The sequence below is a fragment of the Petaurus breviceps genome, unplaced genomic scaffold (genome assembly GCF_028583685.1).
Source record: "Petaurus breviceps papuanus isolate PSGF00001 unplaced genomic scaffold, PetGlider_PUasm1.0 454, whole genome shotgun sequence".
In the NCBI taxonomy this organism is placed as follows: Eukaryota; Metazoa; Chordata; class Mammalia; order Diprotodontia; family Petauridae; genus Petaurus; species Petaurus breviceps.
Genome location: NW_027186342.1, coordinates 1,542,778 through 1,562,149, shown reverse-complemented (window position 1 = coordinate 1,562,149; position 19,372 = coordinate 1,542,778). Strand labels below are relative to the sequence as shown.

General features: G+C 54.8%; 1 protein-coding gene across 5 annotated transcripts; it reads left to right on the top strand.

Annotated features, from left to right (window-relative positions):
* Positions 1–340: 340 nt before the first annotated feature.
* RARG (retinoic acid receptor gamma) lies at positions 341–19,101 on the top strand. 5 transcript variants are annotated; one of them, XM_069101199.1, is made up of 10 exons: positions 341–702; positions 8,167–8,322; positions 10,984–11,118; positions 12,889–13,037; positions 13,391–13,532; positions 14,160–14,320; positions 14,629–14,805; positions 15,825–16,029; positions 16,376–16,534; positions 17,693–19,101. In XM_069101199.1, the coding sequence occupies exons 1-10, from the start codon at positions 516–518 to the stop codon at positions 17,890–17,892; spliced, it is 1,671 nt and encodes a 556-aa protein (XP_068957300.1). In that variant the 5' UTR covers positions 341–515; the 3' UTR covers positions 17,893–19,101. The 5 variants fall into 5 exon arrangements, with proteins under 5 accessions (XP_068957300.1, XP_068957301.1, XP_068957302.1 ...); XM_069101200.1 differs by lacking the exon at positions 10,984–11,118; XM_069101201.1 differs by lacking the exon at positions 8,167–8,322 and having other exon boundaries at positions 342–702.
* Positions 19,102–19,372: the final 271 nt, after the last annotated feature.

Genomic DNA, 19,372 nt, shown 5'->3' with positions numbered 1-19,372 from the left:
AGAGACAGGCCCAGGCTTCAGAAAAGAGATAGAGACTTATCCTCCTCCATTGTTAGCCCCAACTCATGTGTCCTGAGGCCTGACCCCTCACCTCCCTCCTCCCCCCTGCCTCACCTCTTTCACCTACTTAGGACAGACAATAGCCTCAGGCTCCAAGCCTATTTTCCCCTGGAGTAGATCTAGAGGGTGTCTCTGAGCACCAGCACAAGGCCCCTTCTGTGTTTCCCCTAAATTTCCAATGGCCCTTTACTAGTAGTTGCAGATTGGGAAGGTTGGCTGCCCTGTGAGTGAAGTACAAGAAGGGTATTTACAATAATAAAAAAACAACAACACCTCTTTATCTGACCTTTTTTCTTCTCTCCCACTCCAGGACCCTTGGAGCCCTGGTGGTTGGGCTGGACAGGGTGGGCACGGAGCCTCCCGGGCCCAGGCGTCGGGCATGGGCGGGGGTTGTGGCTGAGGGTCCCCCCCGCCCATTGCAGACCCTACAGGGCTCAGCCACCCATGCCACCGCCATGGCTGCCAATAAGGATCGTCTGTTTGTCCCCAGTGCCCTGGGACCTGGGGCTGGTTTCCCTGGGACGACAAGCTTCCCTTTCGCCTTCTCTGGGGGACTTCGGGGATCCCCACCCTTTGAGATGCTAAGTCCTGGCTTCCGGGGCCTGGGCCAGCCTGACCTCCCCAAGGAGATGGCCTCTCTGTGTGAGTCTCAGGGGCTGTGAGGGGAAAGGGAGGGGAAGGGAAGACAACAAGGAGGTTGGAGGGTTATCAGATATGGGGTGTCCAATTGAGGCTGATTGTTATACAGAGTGGGGAGATGGTTATCAAGGTTCTTGGGCCCCCAGGTGGGAGAATTAAGTCTGAGAGCTTGGGGTACTGGAAAAACTGTTCTGCTGCAGTGTTTGTGGGGGGGGCATGGGGGTGATGAGGATCTGGGCCACGTGGAAGTAGTTATAATGAAGAGGGCTCTTGCATGCAAATAGCTTGGGGAAAGCAGAAGAGGAAGAACTAGGGGTTTGAGAGATTGAGAATTCTAGTCATGGGCAGTTATTTGTTGCTGAATGGTAATACTTGACACGTTTATGTGGCAAATGAAGGTCTGCAAAGCGTTATATAAGCATTATTTCATTTGCTCCAACCAATGAACTCTGGGCAGTAGGAACTATTATTATTGCCATTTTACAGATAAGGAAATTGAGGCTATAGACTTGCCCCATAGTCATGCCACTAACAAGTCTCTGAGTCAAGATTGGAACCCACATCTTTCTGACTTCAGGTTTAGCATCCTGTCACCAAAAAGGAGTCTGAGAGTTGAGGGAGGCAGAAGAGGCTAGGAAGCCAGTCTGAGCATCGGTAATGGTTTTCTGGGTTATTGGGTTCAGTTTGTGCCTCAGAAGAGTAACCTTGTGAACAACTCCAAAGCCAAAATGGAAAAAAGGAGACCCAGGGTTGAGTTTCTGAATGTGGATGGGTTGAGTTCATCCTGCTAGACTTCGATGGGGTGGAGGCCATCCTATAGTAGAAGAACTTTATATTTAAACAGGGGAGGTGGGGCCCCAGATAGGGGGTGGTGTCCTCAGATTATCTTCCCTCCCTTCTTTGTGCCCCTCCCCTCCTCTGGGGCCTGGCATAATGCCTGTGTATAGTGCAGATCCCAACATGCCCCCCCTACCCTACCCACTTTGAATGAAATCCTTGGGTGCTGACAGTCACCTGGTCCTTTACCATTCCCCCCACTGACCCCAAACACACACACACACACTCCTCCTGTAGGGCATCTACCTGTGACCTCTTCCTCTCACTCTCTCCTAGAGAAGGTGTGCCCAGGGTTCTAAGAACTGGGGTCAGGGTGGAATGGGGTTATAGAGAGGCAGATTGGGCAAGTGAGGCAGAGAGGGAGGCCCCCAGACCAAACTAGAAAGGAGAGAGACAGTAAAGGAAGAGAAAAGCAGAGAAATAAGGAGGGACAGAGAATGACGGAGTCAGAAAATCCCAGATAGAGAAATGAAGACATAGTGGGAAGGGATGAGGAGAGAGGGGAGTCCTATATTTGAGGACTGACCACTGAGAGTGGTATGTATGTATGTGTGTGTGGTGGGGGGAAGGAGGGAAAGGGGTGACTAGGCTAGGCTGGCAACTGTACTGGAAAGGGTGAGCTCATCTGGAGAGAGCAGACATAGTGTGTGTGTGAATGAGTGTGTGTGTGTGCCCCTGTGTAATTACATGCATACATGTACATTCATAGGTACTGTTCATACACAAAAAGGACAAGGGGAGGGGTGACTGAGGAGACTATGTGACGAGCTAGTTGGCTATGGGTCTGGTGTATTTGCTGTGACCAGTCTTTGTTAGGTGTACCTAAAAAATGGTGAAATTCTGTGGTTGGCATGCAGGTGCATGGGAAGAAAAAAGGCCCAGAGGCCTTGTATCCCCTTTCTATCTCTAAGGAGGTTTTAGGGCTCTGCATTGTGAAGGCCAAGACCCCTGCCTTGTCACCTTACTTATTGCAAAATCATGAGGACTTTGGACCCCATTCTTCCTAAGGAATAAGGTGTCTGTATCTTAGAAGCAAATGTGGAACTTGAGAGCTGGTAGGGAGTGGGATGGGCAAGGGAGATAGATAGGTATGGGACAGGGAGATTCTAGAGCAGGGATTCTTGTCATGAACCCCCTTGGCAGTCTGGTGAAACCTATGGACTTATTGGAATAAGTCTTTTAAACATTTAAAATAAAATAGATGGTATTAGAAAGAAAACCATTATATTGAAATAGTTATAAAAATATATATAAAAAAAAAAAGACAAGTTCACACCACCAGGTTAAGAACCTTTGTTCTAGGGAGATAGTCCAGAGAAGGGGGAGCCAGGAATCCTGGGTTACAACCCAAGTTCCCATTCCATGACCCTGTGACCTAGTCTCTGGTCATATTACTGTAACAAGTCAGGGTTTAGGGTTCAAGGTGGGGTAAAGGTCGGAGAAGGGGTCAGGGACCAGCATGGGCCCCCTTTCCAAAGGCTGCCCTGAAGCTAGGGGCAGGGAAGTAGGCTCTGGAGGAGGAACAGGAATTAGACAAGGAGCTGGGGAGGGTTGGGGAGGGTGCGGCTGCTGGGGACAGGCCTGGGCAGAGCTGTGGTGGTTGGGGGTGGGAAAACCTGGGCCTCAGACAACTTGGGTGGGGGAGACGCATGGGAAAGCTATAGTGGTAGGAGCAAAGAGGGAAACAAAAGGAGAGAAGAGGAACCATGTGCTTTCCTAGGGAAGCCCTAGGCAGTGGTGAGGGTTCCCTCTTCCCTTTAGACCCCAGATCTCTCTACCTCTCCCCGCCTCCACCTTCCCTTCCATGTTTTGTCCCATGTAGCACTCTCTGGCTTCTTTTTCCTCTATTCACAGTCCTTTTGAGAGGAAAAAGATCGGAGATTGGAATGGAAGGGTCAATGAAACGCATTATCTTAGACCTGCCCAGGTCTGATTATGTTTCCACTTTCTCAGAAGCCCAGATCCTTAGTCCCTTTCAGAATCTCCCCTTTGGTAGCTGGGGTTCTGCTGTACAAGCTAAGGGTCCACCATTGGGTTTAAATGGGTGAGATGAGTCTAAGGGAGCCACGGTGGGGGGAGGTTGGGGGAGCACAAGCTAGGCTGAGGCAAGTAGAAGCTTGTGTGAAGGCAGGGAGGGCTTCATGTATGTGTGTGTCCACAGACAATGTATTTCACTGTGAGAATCTAGGGGTCTTTCTTTTGTGTCTGAGGGTGAGTGAATTTCTAAATGTTGAAAAAGTATCAGTATTGCACTTAATGCTAACCCAGGGCAGGGGGGCAGAGTGTAGTGGGTGGGGAAGGTTCTTAAAAGGTCTTTCTCCTGTTGGGGAGGTAACTGAGTCGTTAGGGTCTGGAGATTTTGCTCCACATCCAGGGATGCCCTGCCCAGATCCACGGGGTCAGGTGAAGGGGCACACACACATACACAGAAAACAGAGGTGAGAAGTAATCAGATGAGAAGTACTTGATGAGAAGCAATCAAAGGGATGGGGAGAGGCTCATAAACAAAGGGAAATCCTTGGACAGAGACAACCAGGAAGATAGTCAGGAAAGACAGAGACAAAGGGAGACAGAGACTCAGATACAGAGAGGCAGAGAGTGCAAACAGGCGGGTGAGGGCACTGGGCAGGCAGCCTCAAGGAAAAAACCCCAGACTACCGCCTCCTTTCTTTCCCTCCCCTTCCCTGCTCTCTCCTCCTTAGGCTCCAGCTCCAGGCCGACACAAACGGGGCTTTGATTGCAACAGGAAACCTCTCTGGCGGGGGGAGCTGGGCAAGCCGCCGCCTTTGGGGCCCAGTCTGCACCCCCCCTCTAGCCTCTCCCCGGCCCCCCTCTATCCAGTCTTTACCATGGAAGGCCCCTATCCCAGTCCAAGGCTCCCCACCCCTTAGTCCCACCTCCCCGAGCTCTAGAGACCCCTCCCATTGCCCTGGGCCATCCTCCCATCAAGGGCTGCTCCAAAACCCAGGTTTTCCTCCCTGAGGCCGTGCCCACTTCGCCCAGTAACATTTCCCCCCTCCAATAAATTGGAAAAGAAACAGTTGATCAGGAGTGAGGATTGGGGGGGGTGAAGACTAAAGAAAGTTATCTCCCCCCTTTTCCTCCTGCCTGCATGTCAGCTAGAATCTGTCTGTGCCAGGGGTAGTGTTGGGGGAAGGGTAATGATGAGGGTGAGACCATTCAAGACCCATAGAACTTAGAGCCTGGATGGTCATTTTCCTTATGGAGGAGGGGAGGAGATACCCTGATCCCCCTTCTCTTGTTCGTGTACACGTGTGCCATTGGGAGGCTTGTGAGGAGGAAGGGGCACAAGAAGAGGGGGTGAGTCAGGCAGCGTGCCCCCCTCCCCCCCCCAGGCTGGTGGAGAACATCTGGTTTTCATGAAATGCTAGAAGAGTAATGGGCCTAATTGCTGCAATAAGGGCAGGGGGAACATTGGGGGTGAGGGGGGAGCTGAGTAGCTCCCCACCCCCTCCCTGTCACACCTTTCCCCAAGGCTGTGAGGGGGCCAGGCTAGGCAGAGTGTCCTAGTGCCCCTCCCCTCCTGGGACCCCCTTTCTTAGGAAGGCAGGGAAGGAACTCTGAAAGGGTGATGTGGAATGGGGAGCATCTGGTCTTGGGAAGAGGGGGGCTGGCGAGGGTTTGGGGCTTTCTGGAACCCTCCTCCCCCACTCTTGTGCCCTCCTCCCAGTCCCCCTCCCTGTGGCCTGGCCACTTCTGGTTCTAATTACCAACCAGGCGGGCCTGACTTAATTGGGACCTTTCGGGAGAGGAAGGGTGGAGGGGGAAGGGTGGGGGACTGACAGCCTGCATTGAAGTACTGGGATCCCTTTATCCATTCCACCTGGGTTTGGGGCAGTTGGTGTCACCCCCATTTCTGTCCCCGCACATAAATTTGTTACCAGGAGTATTCATGGCACCGCTCTTGACTCTCCACCCCCCCCCCCCCATCCCAAACCCCACCACTGGCTCAAGTCCAAGTTTAAAAATACATGACCTATTTGTTGGGGTGCCCCCCTTCAGGAATGGGGAGTTAAAAAGATGAGGGGGGAGCTTACCCTGGATTGGAAAGAGGAGAGCATCTCGCTTCTCCATTGCAGCCCCAGCCCCCTAATTCAATCAGCACCCTCCCATAGTCCGTCTCACCTTCCCAGTCCTCTCAGTCCCTCCATCTCTGCCCCTTTTCAGTCTGACTCTCCGACCCCCTAATTCCACCTTTAACTCCTACCCCCCAGTTCTCACCTTCCGGCATACTGTGGCACCCCTTGCTCGGCTCTGCTATCTGCCCTCCCAATCCTGTCCCCAATATTTGTCCCCTCAAGTCCCTTGCACCCCTTAACTACCCTCCCCCCCCAATTGCATCAGAGATTCTTAGAAAAGCGGCGCCCCGCCCTGCTGCCGCCGCCACCACTGCCCGGGCTGGGGGGGAGGGCCAGCAGTGCGCGCGCGCGTGTGTGTGTGTGTGTGTGTGTGTGTGTGTGTGTGTGTGTGTGTGCGTGTTGGGGGGGCGGGCCAAGCCGGGCGGTGCTCCCACTCCCTCCGCGGCTCCCCGTGTGAGCCAGGCTGACCGAGCCGGCTGGGCAGGCCGGGCGGCCGGGCAGCGGGGCGGGGCACTGGGGATGGATAGGGTGGGGGAGGGACAAGGGGGGGGCGGTTTCCGGGAGCAGCAGCCGCTGGCGCTGTCCCGGGGCCAGGCCCCCCGACTCCGCCCGGGCAAACTCTTGACGTGGACCAGCTTCCCTGCAGCCGCTCTGCCCCGTCCCTGTGCCCCACTCCCCAGCAGCTCCCGGTCCCTCCTCCCCAGCCCTGGGTCCCCAGCAGCTCCAGGGCTGCCTTCAGCCCCAGATCCCCCCCGTAGCCCCGCAGCGGGAGGGTGACTGATGCTGGGAGTAGCGGGAAGGGAGCAGCGAGGGTCACCGCCAAGGGGTTACGTGTTTACGTGGGGAGCAACCCCACGAGCTGGGAGGAGGGCACCGGAAACTTACCGGCGGCATTTGTGACCCCGGGGGCATTTAGTGGTCCAGAGGGGGAGTTCATGATCCTGGGGACAGGTGATGGTTCTTGGGGGAGGGGGCACTTGGCGATTCTGGTGGACAGTTTTGGTTTTGGGTGGACTTAGTGATCCTGAGGGGCATTTGATGATTCCGAAGGGCAGTTCACAGGGAGGGGGGAGTTACTGATTTCAGGGGGGCACAATGATTCTGGGGGCAGTTGGCACTGCTGGGGAGCAGCATTTGGGGGAAGTTGTTTATTCTGGGGTGGGGGTAGGTGGGTTGGGCACTTGAGAATCCCTGAGGGGCATTTATATTGGGAGGAGCAGTTTTGGAGCTCTTCAGGGGTGCAGGCAGGGACCCTAAAAGCGGGGGACTGGGAGCCTGGAGGGCAGTGGGAGTCATTGAGCAGACGGGAGCTGCGTGTGCTGCGGGGGCTAAGGCTGGAGGCGGTAGGCAGACAGTCAGGGACCCCAGAGCTTAGGAGAGGGTGCCCCCGGGCCTGCGTGCTTCGCTGGGGGTGGGGGGCCGGAGAAGGACGCTAGCCTACGGGCCGGCGGCCGGCGACCGGCTGGGCGGGGCCGGGCGGGGCCGGGTCAGGGGGAGGTGAGCGCGCCCTGCCGCCAGCCCTGAGGGGGGTTCCCGGAGAGTTCACGTCGGGCGCGCGCTTCGGCCCCGGGACAAGGAGTTGCTGGGGAGCGAGGCAAGGAGAGGGGGCGGGGACTAGAGGAGGCCGAGCCAGAGCCGCAGGAATGTGCCGCGAGCGAGCGCGGGGCGGGAGCGCGCGCCGAGGGGGTGGAGCTTCAGGAACCAGGCCGGGGGCGGGGGGGGGGGGTTATAAGGGGGATGGGAGGGAGAGCTTCGGGACTGCGCGCGCCGGGACGGGGAGGACGCCTCTATCCTCCCTTCTCTAGCCCTAGTCCAGACCTAGTTCTCTTTCTTTCCCCAAGTTGGGTTGCAAAGAAAGTGTCGAGGTCAGGAAAAGGGAACAGTATGCATATCCCTTTTCTTTTCTTGCCCCCGCCTCCACCCTAGGCACGCGCGTGGGTGCAAATTACGGGCTTCCGCACAGTGGACTGGGATGTGCTCGCACGCGTGTTTATGTTTGCATATGCGTGCGGACATGTGCGAGCATTGCCGAATATGTGCATATACGTGCGTTCCAAGATGTGTGCATGCATGGGTCTATGCCTCCAAGCGCGCGCGCTCGTGTGTGTGTATGTGTGTGCATATGTGCGTGTGTCTCTGTGTGTGTGTATGTGTGTGCGCGCTTAACTCTCCGGCTCCAGCTCGGTGCCCGGCCCCCTCTGCTCTCCAAGCCCCACCCCCCTCCACCCCTCCGGGCTTCGCTTTTACAAAAGGTCTCCCAGTGAGAGCTGCCTCAGCGCCTGCCCGGAGCGAGCAGGACCGCAGCTGCCCGGGCTTCCAGCCCCGCCCGGCCCCCTCCCCCTTGCTGGGGATCACCCCCCCTCATCCACGCCTCCCCCCTATGCAGCCCGGCGACCGGCACTAGAACTCCCCCGCCTCCCTCCAGTAGCGGGGCGCTACTGGGGCGCTTGCTGGGGGAGGAGGGGGTATTGCCTACGGGTCCCCGGCGCCCAGCCTTCCCCTCCACCTCCTCCACCCTCTCCACCCCCAGCCGCGATGTACGATTGCATGGAAACGTTTGCCGGGAGCCCCAGACGGCTGTACGGGGCGGTGGGGCCCGGGGCCGGCTTGCTGCGCAAAGCCACCGGTAGCCCCTGCTTCGCTGGACTTGAGTCCTTTGCTTGGTCGCAGTCCGCCAGTCTACAATGTAGGTACCACCTGGGACAGAAGTGTGGGGTGCAGGAGAGGTGGAGAGTGGTCCTTCAAATGTTTAATTGGGGGGGGGGCTTAAAATAGATGTCTTGACAAGGGCCCTTTAAATCCTTGAGTGTAGGGGGGGTACTGGCCCTTTAAATGTGGGGGGCCGCGGAGATTTCTTTGGGTGTGTGCAGTTGGTGTATAGTAGGTGATTTCCATAGTGGATGTATAGTTGGAGTGTGTGGTTAGTGTCGCTTAGAGGTTTCTTTTTGGGGAGGGGGGAGACCCTGGTGTAATTTATTTGTGTAATTTACAAACCAGTTGATTCTGCTCTGTGAGAGCCTGAACACTCAGCTCCGCTCAGGAGTGTCTAAAGTTTGAAGGTCCCTTGATAGACCCTTGTGATTCTTTTTTATGGACGAGCATTTTATATTGGGACTGTGGGTGACAGTTATTTTCAATGTGTGACCTTGGGAGTGTGTGTGGTTGGTGTGGTTCAGTATGTGTCTGCGTGGTGTGTTTTTCCCTGTGTGAGTGTGGGTCTCTCTCTGCAGATTGCCTCCCAGCTCACCCAGTCCAGTGGGTTTTGCCTGGGTGGCCCTGGGTGTGTAGTGTGTACAGTTTGCCTGTGTGGATGTTTGTGGCATGAGTCTGACGGAGTGTGTGACCCACAGTGGATGAGGGGGTGGGTGGTTTTGGAAAGTGATATGTGTGAGAGTGCATCCTGTCCCCCTCCCCTGTTTGTGTAAATCGATGGTAGTGTAGTCCTGTGAGTGGGGAGGGAGCTGGGGGGAGGGGGTAACCCAGGCCTGCTCCCTCCCACAACTTGAGGAGGAAGGACCCTGTATGGGTGGGGTGGGGTGGGGTGGGGTGCAGTGATGCTGGGCACAGAGAGGGCAGAGTTTCCCTCTGGGTCTTTTCCATATACAAGTTTGAAGGAAGCACAGAGTCAGAAAGAAATGCGTGTGTGTGTTGTGTGTGTGTGTTGGGGGGTGGGAAGAAAGGCTAGTCACAGAGAGGGGAAATTTCTTCCTCAGTGGGGCCCCAAAATATCTATCCTGCCCTCCTCTGGTGAGGGGTGGGATAGATAGAGCTGGGGAGGGAAGACTGGGGCCCTGGAGTCCCCTTCTCCAGAGCTGTAATAAAAAGCCGGGACTGGGAGGCAGTAAAAATCAAGTCCAGATGAGAGGCAGCTTTGAAGAGTGGGCTGCAGAGCCTGGAGGAGGGGGTGGGCCCGGAGGGAGCCGCAGGCTGTGACCTGCTCCCCCCAACTCACTCTTCACAATTTCCATAGGGCCCGGGCCCCTTAGGGAAGGGGCAAGGGGAAGGGTAGATGGGGATAGGGAATGGTGAGGATGGGGGCGGGAAGAGAGAAGGGAAAAGGGCAGGGCGGACTGGGGGCGCTGTGGGAGTGTGCGAGCCCGGTCACCGAGCCCAGAGCCCCGCCAACGCTCCTCACTCCTTGGCACTCAGCAGTGCTGTTTACAAGTTCAGCCGTTTTCGGTTCCAGAGCAGAGCTGCTCAGATCTAATGACTTGACTGAGGGGGGCTGGGGGTGGTGGTGGTGGTGGTGGTGGTGGTGGTGGTGGTGGTGGAAGTTAAGGGAAGCAGATGGAAGAGATGGGGGTAGGGGCCAGGGGCCCAGGGAGGTTGGGTCTTGGCATTTCAGGGATGGGCTAGGGGGGAGGTATGTCCCAAGCCTCCCCGGATTCTCAGCTGCCCCATCACTGCCCAGGCGAAGTTCTGGGCTAGGGGGGAGGTCAGGAGGGATATTCCAGGAACTAGAGTTCTGGGGGTGAGGTAGGTAGGGCCTTTCTGTCCTCTTCAGCAGGCACCAGTCTGCCCCTAGGCATTGACTGACCACTTCCTCTCTTCACAATTGCTGTGGCGGGGGTGGTGGTGTAGTGGGTCTTTGCTGTTTACCCCTGGCAGCCCAGGGTCCATGTGGCAGTGGGTGCCAGGCAGTTAAGGAGGGCCCAGGAACCTTGTTGGACAGCTAGGAAGAGAGCAGGGTAAAAACTTCGTCCCAGGGCTTACTGGGTCTTTGCTGGCACTTGTTGACTGTCTTAGGGATGGGTGTGTATGTTAGTGTGCCACTGTGTTGCTGGGTGAGTGCTTTGAGTCTGTCTTTTGCCTTTTTGTGGGTATTTCTGGACGGGGGGGGTATGGTGGGGAGCCATGTGTGGGGTGTGTGTGTGTGTGTGTGTGTGTGTGTGTCTGCCTGCCTCTGTGTGTCTGGCTGGGAGGAGGTGTGGGTCTGCTCAAGAGCCTGGGGCTTCGGAGTGCCCTGGGCCTCGCAGCTGGGAGCGTTTACAGCGGGTTATAAAGAGTTTGTTTGAAGCTCTCAACTGGCTGGCCAGGAATTTCCTCAATTTCAGCAATTTGGACTTTAAAAGGAGAAAAACCCAGAGCCCACCACCTCCTCTTCCCCAAAAGAGGCCCCCCTGATTCTGCCCCAGCCAAGCCTGTCGTGCCTAGGGGGCCCTTGTTGGGGACAGGGCTAGGTCCAACATTGGTTAGGGTCTCTCTGGAGCAACTTCCCCTCCCCAGATGGGTCCTAAAATCACTAGTTGTACTTCAGGGTTTGAAGATTGGGGTGGGGGGAGCAAGGGAGGGATGTTACAAGGGTGCCCAGGCAGGGGTGATGGCATCACCCAAAACTGCCCCCTAGGCCTGTCTCCTCGAACCCCCCTGCTTTGTGGATTGGCTGGCACTGCCCCGTGCCGGCTTGGCCCCACCCGGGGCCCTTTCGCAAGAGAGGAAATGAGGCAGCTCTCTGAGGGCAAAGAAGGCGTCAGTGCCCGAGGTGAGCACCCAAATCCATTTGTAGCCCGGTGGGCGCAGTTCATCCAGAATAAAGTGTGGTGGGGAAGATGGGTCTGGGGAACGAATTTGGCAGTCCAGCCCCCTCCAGGATTCTTAGGAGCAGCTACAGCCCCTGCCCTCAGTTTTGAATAGAACTCAGGCGTCCTTCTCCTTCTTCTTATGTAAATGGGGGGGGGGTCAGGTCTCCCTTCCCCCATCCCACCCTCAGGCTAGGTGGAGCCAGGCTGCAGCCCAGTAATCTGGCTCTTGGATGCTCTTTCCATGCTTGCCCTCCCTTGTTGGATTGGGGACCAATCCCAGGTGGGCCCCAGGGGGCTGATGCATCTTGGATTCCTTCATTCACTGACAAAGCAGGGTAATTCTTGCCCCAATTGTGAGACTCCCTCAGATTGGCCTGACCTACCTAAATGCTTGAGAACTGGGGGCACACACACACACAGCCACCAAATATAAAAAGCAGTCTTGTCTCCACTCAGATTAATCACTATGGCTAGAAGTGAGTGGTGTCTTGTCACCCATTGTCACCCATTGTCACCTTTGGGAGCTGTGCTTGGGTGTTTTTGAGTTCAGCAGCTCTGTAATGTAATCAGGAGTGGAGGAGCATGGAGACAGACCTTTCAGAGATAGTCCTTCCTCCCTCATTACCCTTCCTTGCATGCCGATGCACGCCTTCCCAGGCATGTGTGCCCCACAGACTCCCGTAGATGCTTCTGCTTACATGCCCCCCTTGTCTCTACCCTTCCTGGGCCCCATTTTCAGAGTCCCACCTTTTCAGTCTTCTCCTCCTCCTTTAAACTCTGGCCCCTGGATTTGAACAATGTCATTGCACCTAGTAGGGCTTGGTGGGGACTAAATGAGCCTTAATGTATGGTCTCAGATCTGCTGCCAGCTCACCATGGGCAAGCCTTTTCATTTACTTGGGCCTCAATTTCCTCATCTGTAAAATGACGGAGTTTCTCAGGTTATATCGCTATTGGTGATATGCTTTTTTTGGGGGGGAGGGGTGTGCAGTAAAGTCAAGAGATAAGCTTGGACACTTACTTGAGATACATTCACTCAGGATGACCTCTCAGTCTCTCTTAACCCCAGATAGATTTAGGGCAAGGACACTGAGAAATTAAGGAATAGGGGCATGTTATTAAAGCATTTCCTGAGGGGAAAAGGGTAACTTCCTACCCTATTATGTTTTGGAAAAAAGGAGGCCCAGCATTCCAGGCTCTCCATAACACTCCAGCTCCCCACTTACCCAATGGAGGGGGCCATTGGAAGATGGGGATGTTTGAATCCTGGGTAGGGAAAAAGGTGAAAGAACCTTGGTGAGTGCAGGCTTGACACCCAGAACCCTGCTTTTTTGGTTGGGGGCTAGAATCTTGGGTTTTTAGATAATCCTGCCCAAACAGGTCATTTTACAGATGAGGAACCCTGAGAGGTTAACCTCTCTGGTTGGGCTTGAGTCCCTTTGGATTTGGGGGGGATTCCGCTTTGTTTTTGAAGCGCAGAAGGTGAGGTTGGCTTTGTTGTAGGGCTCTTGATGGGTGGGTGTTTATTGTATGCATGGGGGGAAATGGGGAGAGGCAGCTTGTTTATGGTTAAGCAATGGGGGGGGTGCCTGAATTTTGTAAGTTTGCAGTAAGGTACTTTGCATGGCTGTGTTATTGTGGGTTGTTGCTAGAAGTCTGGAGGAATGAGCAGAAGGAAGTGTGTTGGGGGGGCACCTCAGATAATTCCACATTGCTCCTTCCCCTCCCAGCGGTAGAGACCCAGAGCACAAGCTCCGAGGAAATGGTGCCCAGCTCGCCCTCACCCCCTCCACCTCCCAGAGTCTATAAGCCATGTTTCGTCTGCAATGACAAGTCCTCCGGCTATCACTATGGGGTCAGCTCCTGTGAGGGCTGCAAGGTGTGTGGTGGGAAAGTCTAGACCCCATGGAGCTGGGCTCCCCCAGAGCAGCTTGGGGTGGGTCTAATGTAAAGGGTGGGGGACCGAGATTTAGAGGTGGGTAGGTCAGTGGGTCTAGCACTGATTAAGCACCAGCTGTATGCCAAGCACTGTACTGAATGCTAAAGATAAAAACAAGGCGAAGAGGGGGTTGGGGTGAGGTCAGAGCATGGAAGCCTGGGGTGGGATGGGGCACAGCAGTTTGGGGTTGGGAGCCAGGGGGGGAGGCTCTGGCGGGGCCCAAGGGCCGTGGGAGCCTGGAGTTCTAGGAGTGTCGGCTTGATGACCCCCCCCCCTTTTCTGTCCACTGCCAGGGCTTCTTTCGACGGAGCATCCAGAAGAACATGGTATACACGTGTCACCGGGATAAGAACTGTATCATCAACAAGGTGACTCGAAACAGGTGCCAGTACTGCCGCCTGCAGAAGTGCTTTGAAGTCGGCATGTCCAAGGAAGGTAGGCCCCCTGCCCGCTCCAGGGTGTCCCTGGCCCCTCCTGGACACTCTGGGCCAGCCGTGGCTCTGGGACTGGCCCCCACCTTCCTCTCTGAAACCCTGCCTCCCACCTTGGCAGGACCCCCCCCCCCCCCAACTTCAGCCCTCTCTGCCTTCCCCCAGTTCAGATGGTTCCTGGGCCTTAACCCTTTGGCTTCCCTCAAATAGGAGTGGGGATTAGGGACTGCATGCTCTCCTCCCACGGGAAAATCAAGGGCTTATGAGAGGTTCCCCATTCTTCTTTAGCACGGATTTGGGGTGCGGGCTCCCTCTCCTAACCCCATCCCCCACCATTGTGCTGCCAGGGCTATAAGTGGATATCCTGCCGGTCTTGTATCCTGCCACCCCCACCCCCCACCCCCTCCCTGGCTCCCTCGGTAGCTCTGCAGGGTGACAGGAAGGGCAGGATGGAGTCCTGCTGCCTGCAGAGAGAGGGAGTAGGGACTACAGGCCCTGAGCCCGGGAAGGGCCACCAGGAGACACAATTAATGCAGAGAATGGAAGGAGACACAGGAAAGAGGGGCGGGACAGGCCTGGGTGCCCTAACCTCTCTGTGCTCCTCTCTCTTCGCTGCCTGCCCTGCCCCAAGCTGTCCGGAATGACCGAAACAAGAAGAAAAAGGAGGTCAAGGAAGAGGGTCCCCCTGACAGCTATGAGCTGAGCCCCCAGCTGGAGGAGCTGATTGCAAAGGTCAGCAAGGCCCATCAAGAGACCTTCCCCTCCTTGTGCCAGCTGGGCAAGTATACAACGGTGAGTGGGCACAGCCCTGCCAGGGAGTAGGGATCCAGGGAGACACAGTTGGTGCTGGGAAGAGGGGACAGGCTCCTGGAGATACTGAGAGGGAAGACGATCAGAAGGAAATACACTGAATTGGGTTCCCAGGGGACCCCCTCAGGGATGCGGCAGTTGGGGTAAAGTGACTTGCCCAGGGTCACACAGATAGTGTCTGAGGCTGGATTTGAACTCGTTTCACCTACTATGAGCCAATGTTGGGATAGGAATTTGAGAGTAGATCACAATGGCCCTTGACCCTGTAACTCCCCAATTCCTATCCCTAGAACTCAAGTGCAGATCACCGGGTGCAGCTGGACCTAGGCCTGTGGGACAAATTCAGTGAGTTGGCCACCAAGTGTATCATCAAGATTGTGGAGTTTGCCAAGAGGCTTCCAGGTTTCACAGGACTCAGCATCGCTGATCAGATCACACTCCTCAAGGCGGCCTGCCTGGACATCCTGGTGAGAGCCGGGGAACCCTAGCAGCCATCTAAGAATGCTTTCTTTGGGTCATACCTGGGTTCTACCTTCCCTTAGATCCCCCTCTCTCAAGACCTCCCATGTCTCAAAAACTTCCCACACTAGAAGTCATTTCCAACCAGGGGAGATCTTTAATCTGTACCAGCTAGGCCCCTGAGACCCCTCTCATCCAAACCCAGTCCCCTACCTCCTTAGTTCAAGGCTTCTACGATTTCAATATGAGACACAGAAAAAAGGGGCAGGGACACCCTGGGTCACTAGGTCCTGGCCCTGCCCACCTAAGCAGCCCAGCATAGGTGGCATATCAGAAAGGACACTGACTGACCTTGGAGTCAGGAGAACTAGTTTTGAATTCTTGTCTCCGTGATTCTACATTTCCTCATCAGTGAAATGGAAATAATACCACACATAATAATTTACATACCGTAACTGTCTTACAACTCCTTTGTAAACCTAGAAGTGCTATGTATATGTGTCTGATTGTTCCAGAAATCCTTGAACTCAGATTTCTGAAGTCCCCCCCACCCCAACTCCTTAAGACTGACCACAAGGATGTTCTCTTGCCCATCCTAGCACCTTGGAACCCAGTACTCTCAGGACCCTTTGAAAGGTCCATCTCTTTCCCTAGAACTGATCACTGACCAGTAGACAAACTTTTCACTTCAAGCTTTTTAGACAAGCTTTTCACTTCACTTCTTTGAAATGATTTTTTATCTCCTACCTCTTCTTTTATGTTCCTTCTCTTCCCATTTATACCTACTCTTGGGGCTTATTCTTGAAATCAGTATGTTGTTCATGGTATATCCACTGTCCCTGACAGACCCTCCCCCTGTTCTTTGCCCCACCCCAGATGCCATGCCTTGGTTCTTCCTTGACAGATTCTTCCTTTTCCTCACTCTCTCCCAGCCCCAAATCTGTTCCTTGTCTACCAAGGCAGTGTTCAGTAAGGCCAGAACACTCCCCACCTTACATCTGTCCTTACTCCTCCCCTTTGTCCCCAGATGCTTCGGATCTGCACTCGATACACCCCAGAGCAGGATACCATGACTTTTTCTGATGGGCTGACCTTAAATCGGACACAGATGCACAATGCTGGCTTTGGGCCTCTCACGGACTTGGTCTTTGCCTTTGCTGGGCAGCTATTGCCTCTTGAGATGGATGACACAGAGACTGGACTACTCAGTGCCATTTGCCTCATCTGTGGAGGTATTCCAGGTCCCCTGGCATCTTCTCACCTTCCCTTGACCTCCTTCTTCTTGAGATTCCTGTTCATCCAGATCCTACAGGTCTAGTTTTTCTCTAAAACAGCTACTGCTGGGAGAGACTACCTTAGCTCTTTTTTTCCTTACTCCTACCAGGTTGTATCACAAGCTTTTTTCCTCTTCCTGTGCTGAATGGGGACGATATGGGAAATGGCTGGCTTTGCTCTAGGACACCCCCTAGTGGGGTCCCCCCTTCTTTGGGTCCCGATTCTCCACTATGACTGTGTCTCCTCTCATCCCTTCCCACAGTATTTCCTCTTACCCTTTCCTCCTCTTCCGCACTTCCCCAGACCGAATGGACCTAGAGGAACCAGAGAAAGTAGACAAATTGCAGGAGCCACTCTTGGAGGCCCTGAGGTTGTATGCAAGGCGGCGTCGGCCCAGCCAGCCCTACATGTTCCCGAGAATGCTCATGAAGATCACTGACCTTCGGGGCATCAGTACCAAGGGTCAGCCTGGAAGGGGAAAGGGTGTTATGGAGGGAGGAGTGAACTGGGGAGAGAGCCTGGGCCCACTTGGGAGCCACATTTCCTACACACCCAACCTCTGTCCTAGAACTCTGTCCTTGGTTGGGGGAGAGGGGGAGAAGAAGGAAATCCAGAGGATGCCTGTTCTCTGGGAGTACCCAGACTGATGGGGGGAATTGGGACAGACTGCTACTAGCTGTGTGATCCTGGGTAAGTCACTTAGCCTTTGTCTGCCTTAGTTTACTCATCAGTAAAATGGGGTTAATAATACTTACCTCCCAGGGTCCTGGTAAGGATCAAACGAGACAAGATTTGTAAAGCCCTTTGCAGACTTTGGAATGCTATATAAATACTAGCTGCTATTACTGTTACTACCACTGCTACTACTACTACTACTACTATTACTACAACTACTACCACCACCACCACTACTGTATAATAACAAGCTTGAAGAAACAGTCTTTCCTCAGTTACCATGTGAGGCAGCTGGTACGAGTATTGTCCCATTTTGCAGATGAGAAAACTGAGTCTCAGTAGAACCCAGTTTCAGTACCCAGGATCCCATAACTAGTACATGTTAATGCTTGTGTTTGAACCCAGATCTTATTCCAAAGCAAATTCTTCATCAGCAGTGGGGCTCATAGGATCAAAGTTGCAACTGGATACAGTTTCTCTGGAAAGGCTTCCAGGAAGAAAGAGAAATGAGATAGGCATTTATTAACCACCTACTGTGTGCCAAGCCTTGTGTTAAGTGCTTTACAAATATTCTCTTATTTGATCCTCACAACAATCCTGGGAGGTGGGGGCTGTTATCATCCCCATTTTACAGTTGAAAAACTGAGGTTAAGTGACTTGTCCAGGGTCACACTGCTAGTAAGTGTTTGAGGCTGGATTTGACTGCCGGTCTTCCTGACTCCAGGTTTAGTGTTCTAGCTGCCCCTATAGAGCACTTTGGGAAGTACTCAGAGATGGGAGAGTGTAGGGAATGTGCCTGGCACTATAGGGACCCTTGCTGTCAGGTTGGATGGAATACGGAGTCTGTTGGCATGTCCCAAGAGACACATGGGGATGAGGGGGGGTCATAGGTAAGAGAAGCAGTGAGGTCTGATCACTTCTTCCATGGGGTTCTTGTCTTCACAGGAGCAGAACGAGCTATCACTTTGAAAATGGAGATTCCAGGCCCCATGCCCCCCCTGATCCGGGAAATGCTGGAGAACCCTGAGATGTTTGAGGACGACTCCTCGCAGCCTGGCCCCCGACCAGAGCCCCCCAGCGAGGATGAGGGAATAGGGGGTGGGGGTGATGGGGACCTCAGCCCCCGCCCTGACCCAGACCCTTGATTTCCCCCTTCTGTGGTGGTGGTGGTAAGGGGTTATCAGATACCCGGGTAGCAGACTGACCATCCCCACCCGTGACTGGGAGAGGACCTTATGTGCCCTCTCTTCACTCCCATTCCCCAAACCAGCACCAGTTCAAGCTCCTTGTTTTTGCCAAAGTTTCCTGGGCTACGTGTCCATCCTTTACCCTCACCAAGTCCTAACTGGGCTTCCTCCTCACAATTTTCTGGCTGGCACCTGATTTCTGTGCCTGCCTCCCTACTTTAGGGAGATTGAATGGGAGGGGGAAGATGGGGTCTCAGCTATGAATCTAGGAGCTATCTCTTTGACATCAGGATCCCTCAGTTCTCCGGCAGGGAGAAGGGGGAGAACCTTTGTTGGTGCTGAGTAGGTGAGGACCTCATCTCCCGCCCCCCCCCACCTCTATCCCCATCCTAGCCCCTGTCAGGGGAGACCTCCAAGAATAATTAGGAACACTAGAGACCAAAGGGAGGAGCAGGGGAGCTGGGCCAGCTGCCTCCACCCCCTTGTGATCGCTGTGCAATGCCCCCTGCCTGACACATACTGCCCTCTGCCTTCCTGTGTGCCAGGCTCAGGGTAGGGGGTAGCTGGGCTCCCCCAGTCCTCTGGGGACAGTGAAGGGGAGCAGATGCAGGCCCGTTCTGCTCCTCTTTGCTGATGGCTCCAGCATGTACTCCCCCTTTCCCCATGTTTCCCCCCAAAAAAGGGGAAGTGTCCTCCGTTAAGAATCCCCCAGCCCTACCATGTGCCTTGGGTGTCCCCCGCCCCCCATCTCAGCCATCGGGGCGGAACCCTTCTACACTACAGAGGGGCTTGGGAAGCCCCTCCCTCCACCCCTAGTGCCTTCCCCCCACAATACCCCAGAGCAGCTCAGCCCAGGGAGGGGAGGGCTGCTTAGCTGACCCCCACCCTACCCACAGGAAGCCTCTTATTTATTTATTAGCTTTTGTTTACACCCTGGAATTACCCCCCATCCCCCTGGGGGTTCTGGGGGTGGAGCCCGGGGCCCCTTCTGATTCCCAACCCCTGGTTTGTATTTAGCTGCCAAATAAAATTCCCACTGGCCCCCCTTTTTCTCTGGGGGGGCTGGGTGCTGTCCCCTCCCCCCCTTTGTTTACATCCCCCTTCCCTCCCGCTGTATCGCATATTGCTGAGTTTTCTATTTTTGCAAAATAAAGTGATGGAAACTCATGGGATCTGACTTCATCCTGGTGGGGAGTGGAGGGGAGGGAGGGAGGAAGACTTGTCTGAGGGGCTAAAGTGAGGGTTTGTGGGCCGGCAGGTGTTCTTTCTCCTCCCCCCTCCCCCCCAGGCTTTCCCTACCCACTCCCCAGGCAGATGGGTGAGAATACAGCCAAAGGGAATGACGTCTGGAAGCCAGATCGGGACTCAGCTGGGAAGGGGGAGGCCTTGGTGTGTGGCCCAGGTAGATCCACCCCTGCCTTACCTGGGTCTCTATCTG

Excerpts from the sequence above, each read along its gene's own strand:
- RARG (XM_069101199.1), top strand. The coding sequence starts at position 516 with ATGGCTGCCAATAAGGATCGTCTGTTTGTCCCCAGTGCCCTGGGACCT. Across the intron at positions 703-8,166 it reads CAAGGAGATGGCCTCTCTGT|CCGCGATGTACGATTGCATG; the intron begins GTGAGTCTCAGG and ends CTCCACCCCCAG. Across the intron at positions 13,038-13,390 it reads GCTCCTGTGAGGGCTGCAAG|GGCTTCTTTCGACGGAGCAT; the intron begins GTGTGTGGTGGG and ends GTCCACTGCCAG.